Raw genomic sequence first — 21,761 nt, forward strand, 5'->3', positions numbered from 1 at the left:
CCCACATCTATTTCATCTGACGCTTCTAAGGCATACGCATAAAGATTTTCGATTATTCTGTTTCCGCCATGAGCCTCTGCGCGCAGTCTTCGCGGAAAAATATATTTTAAATCTTAGTAACAATGGAGGCCACTAGGCGGCATATGATATTCCTTACGTTTCTCTTCTTTGATACCAAACTCTCTTGTATTTGATTCCGACTTAGAGGGGCTTATTATAAAGCATGCCTTAAAACGAATTAAACTATTGGGGGATCTTAAAGGGAATATAACCTCAGGTATATGGTGTGGAACACCAACGTTTGCAACTCTGGCCGCACTTGCCTTTGGCTTTAAAAATGTTTGGCGCCACTGTACAGGATAATTTGAAAAATTGAAGGGGTCTTCCATAAAGATTGCTTTGCAGGTTATATTCCCTTTAAAATTCATTTTGCGCGTGAAAATACGCCGCCATGTTAGGGTATAAAAGCAGGTAAATAAGCCTGCCTGTGACGCGCAAAAATGTCATTTTGAAATCGGGCAATTCAGGGTCTCTTTTGGTGTCGAATAGCGTTTTCCATTGGCCTGGTCCGAGCGATCGTGGACTGCTCGTAATTTTTTTTCGTTTTCCATTGGGTAGAAAAAACCTACTCCAAGGGCGAGTTAGGTATTCCATTGGCGGAATCACTCGCTCAGGGACCACTCAAAACGGGTCTGTCTTCAGTTACGGAACAACTTTTTTCGCTCTCACAAGGATTTCGCGTCGGTCCGAGTAAGAGTCCTGACGTCATCCTAAAATCCCGAGTGGTCTCCGAGTGATCCCAATGGAAAACGCTATTAGGCCTTTGGAAAACACCATAAAATTGTTCTCAAAAACCAAAACAAAATTCAGGGTCTCTGAACGCTTACGTTTTAAAACAGTATTTTATCCAGAAAACAAATTTAATTAACAGATCTTAAAATTACAAAAAGAAACCCTTATATGTAAAAAGAACAATAACACGTTTTAACAGGAGAACAATTTACGCAACAAGATGGCAAAGATCAGATGAAAATACCAAGTGTTAACAGTTTTGACAAATAATTATTAGAAATGCTAGAATCCAGTTTTTACCATTACACAGTGGCATTTTACTCCGCAAAAATTACCGAAACTGACTATTATCAATAATTTTTAAGGGTAGAAAATACGTTTGGCTTTACGCTTTTTTTATATAAGGAATCAATTTTAATTGTCTAAGCCTAGTTTTATATAAACTTTCACTCTTCTATTTTTCACTCACCACAAGTTAACACAAAGCAAAATTTGAAAATTCCTATAAAACGTTCTCTTTAATTTTTACACTTCTCCCGTGCAACAGGAGAAAATACCCTTTCCCTTCAATATCCATTTTGGAAAAGGAAACATTACCAAAAATTTAAATAAAAAAAACCCTTAAAGAGTCTTAGAGGATTTGGAACATTTTCTTCAGTTCTACCATTAATTGCCAGTCCGTTTTGGTTAAGTCATCCCTGAAGTACTCCTTACAGGCATCAATGGACTGTCTGGTAATCTAAAGTTCAGGCATTCGATTATAGAATTCACCTGATTTCAAATTCATCACGCTACAATTAGGGACTCAAGATTTACTTACTTTACTGGTGATCATATCTGTGTTGTCAAAATGCCTGCCATACATTTTAGGGGCTTCACCCCCAATGGGTTCAATTTTAATACAGACTTCCTGTCCTTTCCTAGCACTCTCAACTGTCTTGTGGTTAATTTCAATCGTAGTTACTGTCCCAATTTCCAAATTCTACAAAAAAATAATTTTTAAATTAATAATCATTTAGCAGTTACGATTGGAGAGTTCTTCAATCTGACCTCTCTAGAAGGGACGCACAAAGGTGTTCCTTCTTTGACGATGCCTGCTTCTACACTGACACCAACCACAATGGGGTCTCGGCTATTGAAGATGAACTGAGGGAGGATTCTCAGTTTACAAGGGAAGACGGCGATGTGTTTAAACTCATTTCTTTTCTTCTGTTTCAAATCCTCTCTGTAAGACGTGAACTTGTCAAAGAGGTGGTAAATGATGTTGGCTTGGAATATTGTGACTCCTAAACTGTCCGCTAATTCCTGGGCATCTCTCTCCACTTTGACATCAAATGCCAAAATGACGGCGTACCTTTAAAATAAAGATAAAATTGCGTACATTTTTTTGGCAATTACACTATGTTTTTAAGTGAAAGACTGTACTGATTGTCATGCTCCAACATAATGGAGGCTTTCATCACATCTTTCTTTACAACTGGACCAATACGAATACCAGCATACTAAAAAAAATACATTCTTTTTTTATTTCTCAATTTGACCATCTCTGGAGTTACGAAATTAAACTAACGGGAATTTTTGAAGTTCTGAGGAATTCCAGCAAAGCTTCTAGAGACCCAAGAGTCGACGCTTGGACGTAAACTCCCCTTTCTGATAGTTTAATGGCATTCATTACTTCTTTGAGACTTCTGGTTACCTCTTCCTTTAAAAAGGGAACTATTTCAAACCTAATTCTTAAAATCAATTTTTTTCGTAGCGTACTTTAAGAACATCAACTTCATCATTATGATTGGCAACCAACAACTGAAGACCAGCAATCGCTTTGTCGAGATCTTTACCCGCAATCTTTACACCCTGAGCACCTTCAACTTCCTTGAATTCTTGATACGGATTCTAGTGGAATAAATATTAATTTAAGCCACATTTCCAGCTAATATGTATATAAATGGGTAAATGGTTCATACCTTAACCCTCAATTCCTTCAATGGTTGTGGCATAAGCAATGACCTAATCTGAGTTGTGACAGCCCCTTCATGTCCTGCTAAAATAACTGTATCACCTTCCCGCAATCGTCCATTGACCAGAATTACATCAATAGTTGTGCCCAAGCCAGGTATGGCTTTTACCTGAATAAAATGCAATTAATATTAGAAACTTTCAACCTATTTTCCAACATAAATATTAAAATCTTTATTTCTAATCTCTATTACTTATTACCTCCAATACTGTAGCTTGTAACTCTTCGGAGAAAGACAGTCTCTTAGCGAGCATAGTTTGACTTAATTCTACGACTAGTCCAAGTAGGTTTCCCATACCATCCCCAGAAACAGCGGATGTAGGAACTAAGGAAACGTAGGTTCGCTGATCCGTGTTTTCGTAGCATAGAGCTGCGTTTAGACCCTGTTCATTGAACTGAAGAATTATTTCTTTTGTTCGTTCTTCAAATTCAAGCTTTGTATTGCGTTGCTGGCCTCTTATGACATCTTGAACGTCTTTATTTTTGTTACTTTTCCATTCATAAAGCCTATCAATCTAAAAAGAAATTTAGCACCAATTAGTTAAAACTTGGCATTCTATGAAATCGAAATGCAATTACTTTATTGAGGGCTACGATGAACGGAGTTTTCCTCTGTTTTAGCATATTTAAAGACTCTATTGTCTGTGGTTCAAGACCATGCATTATGTCTACAACTAATATGGCAATATCGCACAAAGAAGAGCCACGAGAACGTAAATTACTAAAAGATTCGTGGCCCGGAGTGTCAATAATTAAAAGCCCTGGCAGTTTCAAGTCCAAATTAAGAAACTGAAAATAGAAAGTTGGTCTTGAATAACTTGTTCAAACTTTTAAAAAGTTAATTCTTACTTACATTTTTAACCATTTTACACTGTTCTTTGAGGGCATCTTTTGGAACCATAGTGGCTCCAATTTGTTGCGTAATACCTCCAGCTTCTCCATCTTGTACGTGGGTATTTCTAATCTATAATAATTTTTGTTTAATATTTTAACAATGTATGCAAGTAATTTTTAATATACTTTATCTAAAATTTTGGTTTTTCCAGTATCTACGTGTCCAAGAACACAAACAACAGGAGATCTAAGCTTATCAAGACTAATGTTCTTTTCATTGTCCTCTTTTCTTTTGTGAATCCTGTTAAGTACTTTTTCCCTGACTCTCTCAGAAAGACGAAGATTTTTATCGTTTTCACTGGCATCGCTTTCATCTTCATCTGAGGACGACTCATCGTCACTAGATTCGTCTTCTTCCTCAGAATCATCATCGTCGTCGTCATCGTCATCACCTTCATCCGCAGATTCAGCTTTTGGGGGTGCTTTAACAGCCTTCGCAGATTGTTTACCTTCCTTAACACTGTCTTTTACATTTGCTTTGGTAGGAGACGTCAGTTTAGCTGCGGTGGATTTTGAATCTTTTCTTTTGGCTTCATCTTCGCTGGACTCATCCCAAGTCTCTTTGATTTCCTCAACTTTAATTTCTTCCCACGATTCTTTCACTTCTACTTCCGGCGAAGTGTCTTTGGAACTAGCAGCAGAGTCTATAATTTCAACTTCAACTTGCTGTACTACTCCATTAACCACTTCGCCTTTGGGTTTATCTTCCAGCCCTTCAACCTTTTTCTTCGCGGGTTTTTTTCGATCACCTAGACGAGGAGCTCGTTCGACTTTTTCCCCAATTTTTGGTACATCGATACCTTGTTGCCTCAAAGCAAGAAGGGTAGCTTCAGCTCTAGCTTTAGCTTGCTTCTGGGCTTTAGTCAAAAGCTTTCCTTCTGCTTTCAGCCTCTCTTTCTTCTCCTTCTCTTTCTGCTTTTTCTTCTCTTTCTTTTCTTGCTCCAAACGTATCTTTTCAAGACGTTCATCCTCAGCCTTTTGAGCTGCTAACTCTTTAGCTTCTTCCTCTAATCGCAGCCTTTCTTCCTCTTCTTTCATCTTCTTCAGGGCTTCTTGCATGGCTAAAAGCTACAAAAATTTTGTTTTAGAGAATGATTATTATAACTTTTAACACAATAATAAGACAACCATACCTGTTTTTTTCCTGGCTTCTTTTTAGCACCTTTGTCATCTTCCACTAAACCTTTGCCCTTCTTTTTCTTCTTCTTAGACGATTTATCATCATCATCTTCATAAATATATTTTTTTTTAAATAATTACCATTATAGCTTGTAAACTTTAGAATTACCTTCATCTTTCTCATCATCATCGGCATCAGCATCAGGAGCCGGGGTTGGCTCTTTTTCAGGAACCGGTGGGGGAATTGAATCACTAGCTTCCTTTTTAGGCTTAATCTGTTGAAATAATATAATTTTCTATTTTATAAAGCTTTAAGGGTGCTAGGATTAAATACATTTTGGGGAAAAGGCCACGTTATTATTAAAAAAAAATTAATTCAAATTAGTGCCATAGAACTTCAAATAATTAAAAAGGTGGCTTACCGCAGCATTTTGAGCTACCTTCTTTAGCCGTTCCCTCTCTTTCTTTTCCTTTTTCTTTTGGGCAGCTGTTTTCAAGGTACCAGCACCGGACTCCTCATCATCTTCCACCGTTCCATCTACTTGATTTTCTATTTTGACTTCAGTTTCTTTTGTTAGTTCATTTTTCTTCCCCTTCTTAGCTTTAGTTTGTTTGGTTTCTTCTGCCACAGAACCTTCTTCTTCATTTTTGGCTTTATCATCTGCTGTCACAGGCTTCTCCTTAGGTGCAACTGGCTTTTTGCCTTCGATTTCCAATGCTAGCTCTTCCATCATTTTTTGCATTTCGTCCTCTTCATCATCTTGCTTTTTCTTTCTGTCTTTTTTCTTGGATTTCTTTCCACCTTTCTTATCATCAGCTTCGACTTTCACAGCTACCGGTTCAATTTCATCCTCGCTACTTCCTCCCAGATCTACATCCATATCTTCAACCTCTAATAAGGAAAATGCCGACATTCCCTTTTTAGGAACAACTTCTTCATCGCTTGAATCTTTTCGGTCTTTCACTTTGACTTTCTTCTCTTTAGCATCAGATTTCTTTCCTTTGGAAGTGGTGGCTTTAGATTTTTTACTGCTAGTTTCTTTATCACTTTCTTCATCACTAAGATCGACCTTCTTGTTCTTTTTCTTAGATTTTTTCTCTTGTATTTCAACAACTTCGTCATCACTTTCAATTTCCAACTTTTTACCTTTCTTTTTACTTTTCTTTTCCAATTGTTCATCAGCTTCATTATCACTTAGTATTTCTGCTTTTTTGCCTTTGGCTTTTTTGCCTCTCTTTTCAATTTGATCATCCTTTTGCTTATGATTCGCTGAATCATCCATATCTGCATCATCACTATCAACATTTTTCTTTTTAGACTTCCCAGTCTCTTTTTTTTTAGGAACAGTATCTTCATCACTAAAATTTAAAATGCAGTATTTAGGTATTTATTTGTCGTAAAAATACACTCTTTTGAATCAGAGCGGCTCCGCGAAGGGGCTCAGCAATAGAAAAAGGAACAAGAAACTTATATACAGGATTAAGACAATGTAAATACAATGATGTATATTATGATAAAATTAGATTATTTGGTTTTAAATTGTCTTTGCGGCACTTTTGTTTCGCTTTGTGCCACGTTATCAGAATAGAAGCCACGGTGTTATGCTCCCAGGGTGTATTGTCAAGGCCGAGAAGGGCCTCCAAGGAATCATTCGAGTGGTTGTTCCGCCAGACCCAGGCATCATCGTCAAGGTAAGTTTTAAAGATGGTAGGCCTTAATTTTTAGTAACAATATGTTGTTACCTATCCACATCTTTCGATTTCCCTTTTTTGCCTTTCTTTCCTGGTTTTTCATCTGCAATCACTTGTTTTTCAACCTCCTCCTCGCCACTTGATAAAATTTAATTTAATAATTTTAACTAGATCATGACATACGGAAAACTAGGCTTATTAGTAAGCCTTAGATTTAAAACTTACAAGTCTTCCTCCTGCTTTCCTTTCTTGTTTTTCCTGTCCTTTCCCATATTTGCTAAGTATCATAAGTGAACAATATAAATTAGGGACAATCAAGGCCCTTTTACTAGATATTATTTAATTAAACACTTAAAAATATAATTATTAATCGCGTCAAAAACCTCTAAAGACCCGTCGCACACGCAGTCAAGAGATTCAGCCTGTACTAAACTGCACACTTCTTAACTAGCAGAACACCACGTACGTACTAGGCACACACTACTTCACTAGCAGATTATCTACACGTACGTATGTATGGATATTGAGCCTATGTTTTCTTATGTACCGGGAGTCAACAACGGTTGGTATCGACAAATACCATTAGGTATTTTAGTACCCACATAAATTATAGTTCCATGTGTTTGACCTTTTCAGGAGTTTGACCTTTTCCTGGGTCAAGGAGCAACCAGAGAAAGTTAGTTCCCCTGTAAAATCATTTACCGTGTAAGTTTATGCACTTTTAATATTTATACTAAATTATTTATTTTGCAGGTTAAACCAAAGTTAAATTATGCAACGGTATATTTTTGTTAATGGTTTAAAAATTTTCAAGCGCAGTTTTGGAAAACTACATATCATTCCAATTCATTTTAAGAGAACTATAAACTTGAAATCTCCAATTTTGAAAATTACCAGTAAACATAAGATATCATCATCGCCATTCGTCCTGACGTTAATTCCATTTTTCAATATCAGGAAACCATTTTGCGTGTCTAATGATAAAATATTAGTTCCTGTACCAAGCTTTTGTCTGTGTGCCCCAAAAGTTGATGAACGTAACGAAATATATAGCGTTAATTTTAAATTTAGAAACTGGTTTTATTCTCTTGGAAATTTTCTCAAATTGTTCCTAAGATGTGGGTTTATTCTTTTGCTATTTTTTCCATTTCTACTTTTGTACCCTTTAAAAATATTCAGTAGTTATTGTGATGGTATTTGGTGGTCGTTAATACTCAGGGTTCTTGAAATTAGTGGTCCTGTATTAGTAAAACTAGGTCAATGGGCCAGCACACGTCGTGACCTTTTCCCTGAAAAAATGTGCTATAATTTGTCTAAGCTTCAACACGATAGGCATCCTCATGCCTGGCGATTTACTGCCAAAACTCTATCAAAATATTTTGGTGATAACTGGCGAGAGATTTTCACCACAGATCTTTCTGGTGAACCAAAACCAGTTGGTTCAGGTTGTGTAGCCCAAGTGTATAAAATGTACGCCAATTCGGATCTAATACCAACTTTAAATGGTCCAAATGAAAAAGTACTTGTACCAGTGGCTTTGAAGGTACTTCAAAACAAAATTATAGATTATTCCAACATAATGATAATAGCAGTACATGTAACTTTTTTTTACATTTGTAGGTTTTACATCCTTATATAGAAGAGCAATTCTTAAGAGATATTACTATAATGAGATTTCTAGCTAAAACTGCGGAATTTATATTCCCTTCTTTAAAATGGATTAGTTTACAAGATTGTGTTAGTGAATTTTCTGATTTCATGTTAAGTCAGGTAATTTACATAAAAGTAGTAATTGAATTTAAATGTACTTATAATGTATATACTTATAGATTGACTTACAACACGAGGGTCAAATGTTAGAAAAATTTTCTAATAACTTCAAAAACCATGCCATGGTAAAATTCCCTCAACCAATATACCCATTTGTTACGAGAGAAGTTTTATTGGAAACTTGGGAGGTAATTGCTTCACTTCTAATAATCTTATAAATTTACTTTAATTTTATTATCCAAGGAAGGTATTCCTATTGCAAAATTTGTTGAAGAGAAAGTGGACCCAAAGATAAAAGAAGACATGGCTGTACTCTTAATCAATATTTTGCTTAAAATGGTTGGTGTTTCTTAAACTAGAGTGGTTTTTGTAAGATATACCTTCAAAAATTCTAAAAATATAATTATTATTTTAATTAATATTAAATTTTTTTTTTAATGTTTGATTCTTATATAACACATCAGTTACGAGATAAGTATCCAATTAGGCTATAAAAATGAAACAATACTTGAGCAAGTTCCAATATCCAGCAAAGCCTTAGAAACATGCACTGCATCATAGCCAGTGGTGTAAATAATGACCCAGCAGACCCCACAATGCAGGGCCTTATTACTTTGTGTAGGGACCAATATTTGTGGACCATATTTTCCTAATGTAATAGTTCCATAGACTCATTATTTTGCCTCCCAAAATATATTTGGAAAATGGAATGGTGCATGTTTCAAGCAAATAATAGTATTGACAGATGGATACGCTGTCATAAGAGATATATACATATGTTTCTAATATTCCATATGAAAAGTTTACATGATTAAGTTTTTATGGTCATCCTAATGTATAAACTTTCATTGTTTTTAACTATTACTAGACTTTTGTGGATAACCTAGTCCACTCAGATCTTCACCCCGGAAATATCTTTGTGCAAATGGTCGAAGATGATGGTGGAGAAAAAAAAATGAAGCTCATAGAGGATTTATGCGACATGACCGTTGTTAGCTTGAAAGATTACGAACAAATAAAATACAAACTAGTTATCCTAGATTGCGGTCTCACTACAGAACTGTCTTCCCATGATTTTGATAACTTCTTCACAGTTTTCAGATCAGTAGCTCTAAATCGGGTAAATTATCTGTTCTATTAGAATGCAAAAGTATTCCAAACTCATTTGTTAACAATGTACTTGGTCGTTTAGGGGGATATTGTGGCCCAAACATTTTTAAATAATTCTTTAAACGAATGCCCAAAGCCAGATGCTTTCAGTAGGGACATGGAAGTGCTTGTTAATCAATTTAGGGAGAAATCATTGTCTCTTGAACAGGTCAGATTTAATGAGAATGGTAACTTGCCAAATTTTTATAACAAAATACATTTTGCAGGTGGACGTAGGAGGTCTTTTGGGCAACGTTTTCAATCTCTTGATGTACCACAAAGTTAAATTAGAAAGTCGTTTTTCATCAATTATGGTAGCGATAATGGTTTTGGAAGGTTTAGGGCGTTCTTTGGATCCTAGCAGAGACATACTTGAAGAAGCTATACCTTATTTATTAAGTTAATGTTTCATAAAAATTTTAAATGGTGTATTATTTTCTAGTCTTATTTTGAGACTGATTTTTCTATAATTCGGAGATAAATTAGGTTCCCCACTGTTGCTATTTTCCAAAGGCTGTGCATTTACTATAACATATACATAAATAGTAGCAATACTCAATATATGGTAGTTTAACATAGGCTCTACTCAGCTTTCTTTAGGTCTCAAATAGATTAATTTATTATATTATTATTAATATGTTTTAGCCAAATTTAAAAAAGCAGGAGTACAAAATATTAATTCAGATCTTTAAATGGACCGATTTCTTGTACGGTATAGTTTGATGTAAAGTGAACTTGTTAAATTTCAATTAAAGTGCTGAAATTTTACACTTGAAAATATTTGACTTTTGAAACATTCCCTAAAATTGTCATTATCTGGCAAAAAAATCCCTAATTTATAATTAACTTGGTATTTGGGAAAATAGTAAACACTAGATAAACACTAAATAATATAAGAGTAAAAAATTCAAAAAGATCCTGATAGTGTTCAATTTTTGGTAAAATATTTCCCAATAGTAGTATTAATTGCTAATAAATTATCAAGTCAAAGAAACTTGACAATTAAAAATTGCAAGTACCAATGAAATATTTTGCGCAAAATTTAAGGATAACTTCACTTCATCTAATCAAAGGTAAATATTAATAATTACTTTTGATCTAATTAACATACAATTTTTTATTTCTACCAGAGATAATTCAATTTTGGAACTCTTGACATATTTTTTTAAGAATATTAAAATCTTAAGATATAAAGTAATTTAGTCTTCTTTGTGTTTTTGCCTTATTGCATAAAGTAAATTAAAATTCTCAAAGAAACTTGAAAGAAAGCAATTTATTTTATCACAGTTCTTATCACGCACAAAGTTATCAGTTCTCATTCCTCAATGATATACAAAGTTTGTTTACAATTTTGTCATTTTCTTCTTCTAAACACCAATAAGAGGACAATGTACATAGAAATAGGAAAATGTGACATTTAAATATGTAAATGGTGAATACCAGATCATAACAACAGGTAATTTTAAACATTTCCTTTCTTTATGTTTTAGACAGAAAATAATAATAATAAAATTATGCTTTTAAAATACTATAAATATAATAGAATTTTAAAGAAGCGTAACACAAAATAGAATGTTAGATATGGTCCTTCAACAACAAAATAAGAAGCACCTTAATTACTATTGTCAAGTAGGGTTATGGAATCCTGCATTAAGAAAATTTAAGTCTGTGCGATGTAAAATAACAGCAATATTTGCTAAAGAAAGTAATATTTAACCAAATTTTTAGGTATTTATTTTTTCTAAGAGCAAAAGAAACTACATAATTATGGCTCATTTGTGGTTTTGGTATATCACAATACCAATTACTTTAAAAATTGTGTAAAACTAAATACTTAGACTGTAGGCCTACATGATTCCCACATACTTTTGTTGTGGAGAACCAAACGCATATGTTACAGCTATAATGTCTAGCTTGGCATACACACGTAGTTTAGGGAATAATTAATATAAAATTTCAAAGTCTCATTCGTATATTCACTGAAACTAACAACACATTAAATTAACATCCTACACTGTACAAAATCAAGGACTAGTGCAAAATGTTTTGTACGCTTAGCAATGATATACATGGAACTGTCAATTAGTTCTGCTAAGAAAGTAGCTTATGATCTATTGACTTAAAGAATAGTAATGACAAAAAAGCGATTAACCAAAAATTTTGCATAACTCTTAACATTTTAATCTATAATCAGCTTTGTATTGGAAAGTTATCAAGTTTATAATTTGAAATAGATAATTTATCATTTCCACAGTTAGTGTGAGATAACAGGATAAAAATTATACTGGAAAAAATAAAATTATTTTTCACTAATAAAAACGGTACCATAGTTCAACATACAAAAACAAAGCACACAGTTAATTTTATAAATGTAATAATTCTTTGGTATATAGTTTGTAAATTTAGTCGTCATATTCAATAGGTTATGATTGATGAGCTATTGGAGTACCGGTAGTTAATAACATTACAGCAAAACTAGTTAAGGCAGCGATTCATTCAATTCACCGTATACTGGTATTAAGTAAAGCTATTGCCTAAACTGTTTATAATAGGCCTAGTTGGAACTGCATTAACCGCAACAAATTGATTTTGGAGAATGGTTTTTGAGGTCAACGGTGTCTCCCACATATGGACGTTCTAGTTTAGCTTCCATTTTGATCCAGTTATCAACGGCTAACATAAAAGCATCTTCCACATTAATCGCGTCTTTAGCACTCGTTTCAACAAAAGGAATATTATGGTTCTGAAGAGACCACTGTTGGCCTTCTTCAGTTGTCACTTCGCGTTTTTCCGACGGAACATCAACTTTATTACCCACGACTAAAAATGGAAAAATAGTCGAGTCTTTAACATCGGCATAATACAGAAATTCCTTCTTCCACATCGTTAAATTATCAAAACTGGACTTTTCTTCAATACTGTATGTTAATATGCATATATCAGACCCACGATAGAAAGGAGTTCGTAAGCTTCGAAAGCGCTCTTGGCCAGCAGTATCCCATATTTGAAGCGTGTATGTTTCACCATTTACAACTATATCTTTGTTCAAAAATTCTACACCAATGGTATGGAATGAATCCGCATCAAATTGATTGTTTACAAAGCGGTTCATCAAACAACTTTTCCCTACTCCACCATCTCCCAGTAGCACTACTTTCAATAATGTTGACCGTTGGCTTGTACGACCAATCTGTTTAACATCTTTCGCAGCCATTGTTTTCAACATCTTTAAAATTGTTAATTTTATAAGTAAATAAGCAACAGATGGTGTAAATTACTATTCTAACTATGGAATGAGAAAAATGCGTGCAATTCATGTGACTAGGCGCGCGAATCACATGACTTAACGAGATTTAAGTGCCTTTGAAGGGGAACCACCTCACAAAATATACCATGACGCAGTTCAAGGGTCAACTACTGAATAGTCAAGGCTTAACAGAATAACAACACCCATTCCGTAAAAAAAATTAAAACAAATCAAAATTTAACGTTACCAAAATCTATTTTGATTTTCAAATTTCATTGCATAAAGTACAAAGATTATCAACCTTGCTGATTTAAATACTATATATTAAACAATTCACGACAACGTTTTAACGCTAAAAAATTACGGCAACCATTCTGCTTCGAGAAAAGTACAGTTTTGAGAAAAAAACAAAAAGTTGTCAAAACAGAAGTAGAAATTATGGTATTAAATCTCCTAATGTTTGAATTGACCAATGAAATAACCCGGGTTGTTCGATATGAGACTTATAACAGGGGTAATATACTATTTTTTGTAGTAAGTCTAACAAACGTTTACATCTACATACGTATTTCATGGTGAATCAGAAATTTGGCTCATTAAAAAATTCGAGACGTATAAAAATTTTCAAGTTGTATGTTTATTTTTAATCGAAAACAAAACTGTCTATAATTGCGTAAACATTTACCTAAGATGGATAAAGCTCCCAGATACACCACAGTAAGTTTAAGCCTATTTTGTTTGAAGCCTTGGTTTTTGCCAGATTGAGGGCAAGTTGGAGTTATACAGGGAAAAATTATTTAGAACCGCATAGTTTCCTTGTTGTATAGAATTAAAAGAAAAGCTTATTTCTTTAATATTTATTTTAAACCAAGTATTGACTGCTATTTTCACAAAGTTTGTCGCGCTTTTCACTTTGCTTGCCTTAACCTTTTAAGACGGCTATCAAAGACATTGAATACGTACAGATTCCGCTGGATGATGAACCAACACCTCCTATTCCACCTCAAGGAATTCCACCACCAGCTTACGAAGCTACTGAAGGAGCTAGTGCTTCAAATTTAGCCGGGGCAGAAGGTGCTTGTGGTAGCTCTGCACCTGGTGCTGAAGCAATCCAGGCATCAGCTGATGGTGAACGTCTGTTATTTTTATTACATCTTAATGCCATTGATCCTTAATGTGACTAGTTTACTTGGAATTACAGAGGATGAGTTATACAAATGTCAAGCAGATTATATTTCTCCCCCGCCATACAGTGTTGCGTCTGCTGAATTACCATCGTATGAAGAAGCTCAAAGGAATAAAATGATGGAAGACGAAGATGAAAGACAGGTTAACATTAGTGGGAAGGTTATTAGTAATTGCGACTATATTGGAAATGGTGTTTATTGTAGCGGCAGGATCCTACTAATCTCTTCACACGAGATAATGACATTCTAGGAACTGATTTCATGTTTTTCATTTCATTTTTCGGTATGATACAGTAATATGAATTTAAAATCAATTGCTTGTATTAATTGTTTTGGTTTTTGTAGTTGCATTCCTTTTCAATTGGGTTGGTTTCTTGTTGTTACTGTGTTTCTGCCACACTTTGGCAGCTCGCTATGGAGCTCTTGCTGGATTTGGATTATCCCTTGCTAAATGGACCCTTCTTGTTAAAGTAAATATTTTAGTGCAGTGTTGTCTCTGAACAGAAATTTCATAAATTATAATATTATACCACTGTAGCATTCAACCGATTTGGTTAGTTCCGAAAATGAATGGCTGTGGTGGATTATAATGGCTTTCGGTATGACAAAATTTTTCAAATTAAACTTATTTCTTATTAAAAATTAATTTTCATTTAGGTGTTCTAATCTGTGCCAGAGCAACTCTGCAATACATTCACGCCAAACGAGAATGGCGTTTATTGAACCCCTTAACCCAAGAGCGACTGGTTTTCTTGTATTAAGATTAGTAGTTAAGAGGGTAGATGAATAAAAGAAATGAAAAGGCTATAATTAAATTAGCTGCTCATTTAAAATTTAAAAAAGTATAAACACCAATGTGACGTCATTGCAATTTTTACTTATTTAATCTCCCTTATGGACTTTTTGATTCTGTATAGAAGTTAAACTGCGTTTATTCATTTAATGATTTTTATTCAAATATTAAAACTGTATTTAAATGTTCTTTTATGGGATGAAAAGTCTAAGGTCGATGGTTACACGCGAACAAATTTATCCACGTGTTGTGTAACGCAGAGTTTTTGTAAATACTTTATCGTAAAAGTCACATATGCCAGATAAATGTTAGTTCCAATTTATTGTACGAAACCTCAAATTTTAAACCTTTTCAAATAAAATTAGCTCTTGCAATTGTTTCCATTAAAACTGCAATTTTTTTTTAAATTAAAGAATTTATTCCTTTGTATATAAAAAATTTGCCATGTAAAAGTTTTGTTAAGGCACTTTTTTTGTTGAGATAACAGAGTATATTTAGGGTTTTTTTTCCCCCAATTATTGTAAAATGATCAGTTATTTGCGCTATAAATAAAATCTATAATATTAAACAATTGTTTTTTAATAATTTACGAATGAGTGTACAAAGTGCTCAATGTTGGAAAAAAAATTAGGTTTACAATTTTTACATTCTATTCGTGGTATATTCAGCAGGGAATGAAAAACTATCACTCCCAATACCATAAATATTAGGAAGACTTCCAGCATTTGGTATTATATTCCACGAAAGTGTCATGGTAATGTTCTTATTTGATCTGAAATTTAGTTCGTTTTAATTTTAAGTATACTGTAAATATCCTGAAAAAACATTAATTATTACTTTACCTAAGTCCATTTCCATCATCCCAGAAATAATATTTAGTGTTTAAATTCTTATAATCCAGAATGGAATTTTCTCCTCTTTGAATAATTTTATCCCATAATACTACTTGATTTAAAACCTAAAAAAAGAGAAAAATATTAGAGTCATGCATCTAATTATTTGAATTTTGAGATAAAATTAAAATTATAATTACGTTAGCTTCAGTTTTGTATTCTGCAGTCAAATACAAAAAAAGTTGTTTTACATTCCAATTAAATAGGCTGGTCAGATTTAAATTAGAAGTTAAGGTATGAGAATAAACTTAAATTGGGTAATAAATTCCCTATCATATCCTCTCTAGCTAAGAAAACATATGATCTATAATACATGACATAACATCCAATTTGTAAAGGATATCAGCTTGTAAATCAAATGTAACAAAACCCAGATCATTCTTTTCCCTTGAAGCACTGTAATCAGGCACATTTTTTCTGAAAAAAAAAAAAAAAATACAGAGCAATGTCTATTTTTTTCTTATGTCCCCTTTCCAAAAGTTACACAAAAATGCAATAAGTTAATATTCCATTGGGATCCAAGCAATCAGAAAATTTAATAAGCACTGATAGCGAAAGACCTTGTCAAGGGGTGATGCCTCTGAGCTGCTAGTTTTTCTCAATGAAAACCAAAATAAACTACTTGTAGAAACTCTGCATATTGTGTGTTAAGTTTCAAAAGGAAGTGCAACATGGGCCCAAAAACACAATGATCTATGCACATTCACTATGAAATTACAAAAAAACCAGAAGCCACCCATGGGTGAGTATCAAATCTAGCGGGTTTACCCAGTCAGCTTCAGGTGAATAGTTTGAAGTAAAATATTTCCTAACGAGGCATACTTATGGTAAAATATTAGTGACTTATGGTCTCCACCGAATACAGATGTTTTAAAAATATGAGAAACCAAGGCTCAACACTTACACAACTGCTTTAACAGATCGTACCGTAACATTCGTTTTATAATCTTTGAAAGCGGTGGAAATAAAGCAACAAAATGTTAAACCCGCTAAAACGCTAAGGGTAAATGCAAATATAGCATTCCCTCTAGATAAAAAAGTGTTCATTTCTTGAATTAAGGCAAACTTTTCCGAAGAACCTTTCCGAATCCCAATGCTTACGTCGATTTAGCCGGTGCCTTTGATCATGCTCAAAAGCAACGATGATGACGTATCGTTAGCAGGCTCGGAAATAAGGATTTCTTCCAAAGTTCCAACGGATTGTTCAATGCATGAAACAACAAAGTAAATTAAAGTGGGACTTGGGTTTGTAGACTCCTCCTTGACCTTACAGCATCTTATAATACTCGGGGCCAAATGTTTTAAACTGCTTTTTAGCCTTTTTTTCATATGAGCGCTTGATACAGCACCATTTTATGTTGCAGTTGCGTTTTGGGATCTGTTTCCGTACATTTTAGCAGACTTGGAATTAGCGGGAGTCTTGGGGCCAATGGCTCTTAATAAAAATCAGTGGGCTCTTAAAATAAATCATTCGAACGGGGGTTGCGGGCCACCGGGGCTCTCAATTTAATTAAAAAATATTTATTAAACATTTTATGGAAATTTATGGAACATGATTTCATGGAAGAAGAGAGCTAAGGAATAGAATTGAGGCGCGCGATTCACACCCCATGCGAGAACTCCGCCACCCCCAGGTGGGAGAATTAGAGGGGTGAAAAAAGGGGTATCGTGGTAAAATATTTGTGACGTAGCATAGAAATAGAACTGTTTGGCGCCCTCTTTCCATAGGAAAAAATATATTTTCAAAATTACAGTGATATTAAACTCAATACCTTGGGTTTTATAAACTTTATAGCTAAATTAGATTTAAAATCATCAGCAAAAACAGTTGAAATCTTGTCATTGTGGAGATGTTGTGGCTAAGAAAATAACGCGCGCAACCGCAACGGCCAAAAATATATTAGTTATCTAGATGGCCGCTAGTTTGCTGTCACGTTTCAATTTTACCTCGATGCGATCCCCATATTTTCAACCCACCCCATTCACCCGTTTGTGGGAGTTGGCATCAAACCGTGTGTAGACTATGTTTTCCTACCCTATACTAGAGCTGGATCTAGCGTTACAAATGATTATGTGTGATATTATAATATACTTGCTTGTTTTAAAGTTAATAAATGTTATTTCCTATTTTCCCTACCTAATTTTAAATTTTTACCCCCAATTCCATCCCCCCAGTCTGCATTTTAGAGTCAAATATAAACTGGACGTTTTATCATAGAAATCTCATAGGTAACTAGAATGCTGCCCCCTACGGCCGAGCTTGACGCCAGTTCGCCTTGAACCTTCAGCCAATGAGAGCCCGTAGAGTGGTTCCGCCAAGGAGGATAATAATCCTCCTTGGATCCGCTACTATAGCGGGAGATAGGTGACGTCATTCTCTCTGGTGACATTAAATTCTTGGCAGAACCACTCTTTGAGCTCTGATTGGCTGAGATCTGGCTATCGTCTGCCACGGCGTTTGGCCCATTTGCCAGTTACACGGCAGCATTCTAGTTACCTATGAGATTTCTATGCGTTTTATAAACTGTTTTTTTTTTTTTTTTTTTTTTTTTTTTTTTCATTTTACTGCTAAAACTGATGCGGAGGAGAAAACAGTTGGGATGATCTTATGGAAATATGTTTGTTTCCAATTTGCGCATAATGGGGATTATAAAATTCGCAACGTTTATATATATATATGGGGACGTATGCTTTGTTCACTGCCTATGGCAGGAACCACAGATCTCTCTAGGTGCAAGTTGCTAGGTTTTAGAGGTCTGTGCAGCTAGGAGCAACAAACAAGAACGCAGCTAGCCTTTAAACACGCTAACGAAGGGTTGTGTACGAATTTCATTGGACGAATGTCACGAGCCTTTACACTGTACGTTTTAGAGCGGGGGGGAAGACAATTTCCGAGTTTTCCCCTTCTGACGGCAGCAGGCGCTAAAGCGTCTAGCCAATGAAAAATGTACACAAGAAAATCCATGACTTTTGACGGGTTGCGTTCTCCTTGTGTGGGGTGTGGTGTTTGTTGCTCCTAGTGTGCAGGAACCATAGAAATCTCATAGGTAACTAGAATGCTGCTGCATACGGCCGAGCTTGACGCCAGTTCGCCTTGAACCTTCAGCCAATGAGAGGCCGTAGAGTGGTTCCGCCAAGGAGGATAATAATCCTCCTTGGTTCCGCTACTATAGCGGGAGATAGGTGACGTCATTCTCTCTGGTGACATTAAATTCTTGGCAGAACCACTCTTTGAGCTCTGATTGGCTGAGATCTGGCTATCGTCTGCCACGGCGTTTGGCCCATTTGCCAGTTACACGGCAGCATTCTAGTTACCTATGAGATTTCTATGGCAGGAACTTACAGCCCTGTTAAAAGATTTTTGGCCGATTTGGTTCGTCTGCTTAAAATTAATGATTTATTAATCTACTCAGGAGTCAGGACTTGCATTTCAAAGCCAAAATGAAATAGGGATTAGGTTCAAATTTGTCACAAATTTTAATTTATAAATAAACTAATCTACTCTGAGTAATGTCTGAAGAAGCGGCAGTCAGAAATGTAAAATTGGAAATTTATTATTTAGAAACTTATGAAATTTACCTAGAACCCTGAAACTTACAAAAGCAAATCTTTTCTAAACTGACGAAATTTTGCTGGAAACCAGGTGTTTTCTCATCCATATGAAACATGCTACTCCCTTGTCAGCCTGTGAATGCTATTATTTCTGCAAACGTTTTTCCAAAGTTGTTCACAGCTTTTGAAATAGTCCTTGTCAGTCTTAGAATATTTATGTAGCAATGAGCTGCACTTGCGAACATCTACATCTCTGTAGTCTTTAAATGACATATAAATTGAGATTCTTTGGTGTAATAGGCAAAAAATATGTAATTTATGGGGATTGCGGTCGTTTTTATATAAGCCAATAAGGATTCTAATGGTGTCATAGGTAATTGGAATTTTTACCAATAAAAATCCAAACAGGGTCCTTATAGATTCCTTTAGATTTGAAATTAGTAACAATTAACACTGCTGCGAACAATTCAATAGCAATGAACATGAATCACAAAACAATTAAAGGTCATTTATAGGAAAGCTGTGGAACTTCAGGAATAAATTCCATACCAAAATTCCAATTGTACCAGTCTTTAGGAAACCAATGGATTTCTGTGACTAATTCAATTGGTATTCCACTGGTTCACAATTGGCAACATGTTTCAAATCCCAATTGCACCATTAGAATATATCTATAACTTCATACAGGAATCCATACCTCTATGGATTCCTGCTTCATACCAATAAAATTACTATTGTTTTTTTGTAAGGGACATTATTAGCTAAGTTATATCTCTACTTGGAGTATATTTATTCTAGTCTTATTTGTCTAGATGAGAATGCTGACAGCATTCTATTGGTTTGCAGTTAAGCATATTTTATTGTTTCAAGAGCAATAACGGGAAGTAGTATTTTTCTTATGGAGTCATAACCCTTGATAGGCTCTTTCCTGCATGTACCTATAGAGAGCTAAATGAAATATTTCTTTGCAGTTTAAAGACTTCTTGTTAATTTATAATCGAATGGCTGAAACGTAATTTTTCCAAAAAATATCTAAAATGTACACCATCTTTATACTTATAGATTTTTTTATTTAATGACAGATGTTTCAAGCAATGTGTGGATGATTTGAATCACAGGGAACTATCTGAATATGAAGTAATTTTTTATTTACTTTCTGCACATAAAAAAAATAATTTATTATGTTCTAATTTAAAAGGCTAACTGTGTAAATAAATGTGCGACCAAAACCATCAACATCAACCATAAATTAATGTCTGTTTATATGGAAGTGCACCCTGAAATTGTAAATAAACGGATAGAAGAAGTAAACAGGCAAGCTGCACTTGTAGCAGCAGCTAATTCTCCTGTAACTGATATAGTAAATTAAATATATTGAAAGTATTAAAATAATTCCTTTTAAAAAAATCAAAATCGACCTGATCAGTCTATAATATTGTTCAATAAGTTTGTCACTTTGGGGAATATTTTACTGAGAGCTAGTAATAGAGTAACATCATCACAAGAAGAAAATCACTCCATAGCGAGGCCATAGACTAACCCAATACATAGTCTATGAGCGAGGCGCTGTCAACGCTACGTGTGAGGCGTTAGCCAGCGGACGCAAAACGTTGACGAAGCCCATAATGAAGTCTGTCTTGTGAATAGCTCTCAGTAAAACTCATGCATGTGAAGAATAGGAAGTGTCTTTAGTTCTTTAGTTCAGTTTACGCCCGACAAAGGGTTATAAACCCATCACGTCGAGACAAGGAGGAGCTAGTTGTACAGGTTCAGGTACGCAGCAAGGGCCTTTCGGAATTGGGCCCTGTTGGGGATATCTTTGAGATAATCAGGAAGGGAATTCCACTCCTGAACGGAGGAGGGTAGAAATGAATGCTTGCGCACAGAGAGTCGGAAGCCCGGAAGAATCATAGAGGCGACACGATTTCCTCTGGGAGGGCGACGCCAGTCGGACAGGGCCGCCGAGAGGGGAGCAAGCGCACCACAGGAGCGGTGAACCACACTGTTAACGATGACGAGACGCTTTAACCGACGTCGCAAAGAAAGAGTGTCCCATTTTTTGTTCTTGAGTACGTTGGTCATAGATGTACTCCACGCGAAACCAACACTGGCCGCGAAGCGAAGGGCACGGCGCTGTATAGTGTCAACCGCGTGGGCGCCACTCACTGTTGACGGAGACCAAACTGCTGAGCAATACTCCAAAATAGGGAATACATAAGTATGAACTCCTAATGACTTTGTCGCAAAGGAACAGTGGGACAAGTGTCGGCGGATGAAGCCCAGGGCCCTGGCGGCCTTGGCAGTGACGCGAGAAATGTGGGTGGACCACTCCAGGGTTTCAGTTAGGGTCACACCGAGATACTGTTGAGAGGAGACAGAACGAAGGTCAGCCCCTAGGAGGGCATATTTCACTGGGTGAACAGGCTGCCCAACTCTGCGAAGAGAGAGAACGGAGCACTTGGCTGAATTTAGCGGAAGCTGCCACTGCTCGCTCCAGTCGCCGATGGTGTTTAGGTCAGATTGGAGGACAACGCAGTCCTGTGGCGAGAAGATCGTCCTGGAGAGCGCTACATCATCCGCAAAGATGTAAAGTGTGGAGACGACATTTTCTCCGATGTCGTTAATGTAGATAATGAAGAGGAGCGGCCCCAGGACC

At 35.4% G+C, this 21,761-nt stretch overlaps 6 protein-coding genes across 14 annotated transcripts; 3 read left to right on the plus strand and 3 right to left on the minus strand.

The window, feature by feature from the left end:
- Positions 1-1,298: 1,298 nt before the first annotated feature.
- eIF5B (eukaryotic translation initiation factor 5B) lies at positions 1,299-7,038 on the minus strand. Of its 2 annotated transcripts, XM_090175745.1 has the most exons (17): positions 6,898-7,038; positions 6,740-6,791; positions 6,566-6,652; positions 5,245-6,181; positions 4,992-5,097; positions 4,837-4,931; positions 3,830-4,771; positions 3,663-3,773; positions 3,389-3,598; positions 3,010-3,324; positions 2,757-2,918; positions 2,554-2,685; positions 2,363-2,494; positions 2,218-2,294; positions 1,843-2,146; positions 1,613-1,774; positions 1,299-1,531 (listed from the first exon to the last, which is right to left on the minus strand). In XM_090175745.1, exons 2-17 carry the CDS (start codon positions 6,784-6,786, stop codon positions 1,424-1,426), a joined length of 3,927 nt encoding a protein of 1,308 aa, XP_090031871.1. In that variant the 5' UTR covers positions 6,787-6,791; positions 6,898-7,038; the 3' UTR covers positions 1,299-1,423. The 2 variants fall into 2 exon arrangements, with proteins under 2 accessions (XP_090031871.1, XP_090031870.1); XM_090175744.1 differs by having other exon boundaries at positions 6,740-7,010.
- On the plus strand, positions 6,972-10,182 carry LOC149943959 (putative aarF domain-containing protein kinase 2). 4 transcript variants are annotated; one of them, XM_090175748.1, is made up of 9 exons: positions 6,992-7,190; positions 7,268-7,410; positions 7,472-8,057; positions 8,135-8,284; positions 8,344-8,472; positions 8,528-8,623; positions 9,153-9,404; positions 9,477-9,602; positions 9,661-10,182. In XM_090175748.1, the coding sequence occupies exons 3-9, from the start codon at positions 7,812-7,814 to the stop codon at positions 9,835-9,837; spliced, it is 1,176 nt and encodes a 391-aa protein (XP_090031874.1). In that variant the 5' UTR covers positions 6,992-7,190; positions 7,268-7,410; positions 7,472-7,811; the 3' UTR covers positions 9,838-10,182. The 4 variants fall into 4 exon arrangements, with proteins under 4 accessions (XP_090031875.1, XP_090031874.1, XP_090031872.1 ...); XM_090175747.1 differs by having other exon boundaries at positions 7,060-7,076; positions 7,151-7,190; positions 7,268-8,057; XM_090175746.1 differs by having other exon boundaries at positions 7,268-8,057.
- Positions 10,183-11,151: 969 nt separating this feature from the next.
- Positions 11,152-13,069, minus strand: Rab9 (RAS oncogene family member Rab9). The gene is made up of 2 exons (XM_090175482.1): positions 12,928-13,069; positions 11,152-12,659 (listed from the first exon to the last, which is right to left on the minus strand). Exon 2 carries the CDS (start codon positions 12,657-12,659, stop codon positions 12,003-12,005), a length of 657 nt encoding a protein of 218 aa, XP_090031608.1. The 5' UTR covers positions 12,928-13,069; the 3' UTR covers positions 11,152-12,002.
- A 160-nt stretch (positions 13,070-13,229) lies between these two features.
- Positions 13,230-14,663, plus strand: Ndfip (Nedd4 family interacting protein). 4 transcript variants are annotated; one of them, XM_090175437.1, is made up of 7 exons: positions 13,230-13,397; positions 13,616-13,814; positions 13,882-14,009; positions 14,072-14,150; positions 14,213-14,337; positions 14,406-14,466; positions 14,525-14,663. In XM_090175437.1, the coding sequence occupies exons 1-7, from the start codon at positions 13,371-13,373 to the stop codon at positions 14,626-14,628; spliced, it is 723 nt and encodes a 240-aa protein (XP_090031563.1). In that variant the 5' UTR covers positions 13,230-13,370; the 3' UTR covers positions 14,629-14,663. The 4 variants fall into 4 exon arrangements, with proteins under 4 accessions (XP_090031563.1, XP_090031564.1, XP_090031565.1 ...); XM_090175438.1 differs by having other exon boundaries at positions 14,078-14,150; XM_090175439.1 differs by having other exon boundaries at positions 13,616-13,808.
- Positions 14,664-15,221: 558 nt separating this feature from the next.
- On the minus strand, positions 15,222-16,708 carry Spase22-23 (Signal peptidase complex subunit Spase22-23). Its single transcript, XM_090175441.1, has 5 exons — positions 16,458-16,708; positions 15,895-15,970; positions 15,694-15,768; positions 15,503-15,618; positions 15,222-15,432 (listed from the first exon to the last, which is right to left on the minus strand). Exons 1-5 carry the CDS (start codon positions 16,598-16,600, stop codon positions 15,303-15,305), a joined length of 540 nt encoding a protein of 179 aa, XP_090031567.1. The 5' UTR covers positions 16,601-16,708; the 3' UTR covers positions 15,222-15,302.
- A 2,214-nt stretch (positions 16,709-18,922) lies between these two features.
- Positions 18,923-20,479, plus strand: Tim9b (Translocase of inner membrane 9b). Of its 2 annotated transcripts, none has more exons than XM_090175456.1 (4): positions 18,923-19,090; positions 20,077-20,117; positions 20,188-20,242; positions 20,304-20,479. In XM_090175456.1, exons 1-4 carry the CDS (start codon positions 19,064-19,066, stop codon positions 20,472-20,474), a joined length of 294 nt encoding a protein of 97 aa, XP_090031582.1. In that variant the 5' UTR covers positions 18,923-19,063; the 3' UTR covers positions 20,475-20,479. The 2 variants fall into 2 exon arrangements, with proteins under 2 accessions (XP_090031582.1, XP_090031583.1); XM_090175457.1 differs by having other exon boundaries at positions 18,947-19,090; positions 20,026-20,117.
- Positions 20,480-21,761: the final 1,282 nt, after the last annotated feature.

Source organism: Leiobunum rupestre, chromosome 5 (genome assembly GCF_980474605.1).
Source record: "Leiobunum rupestre chromosome 5, qqLeiRupe1.1.hap1, whole genome shotgun sequence".
Lineage (NCBI taxonomy): Eukaryota > Metazoa > Arthropoda > Arachnida > Opiliones > Sclerosomatidae > Leiobunum > Leiobunum rupestre.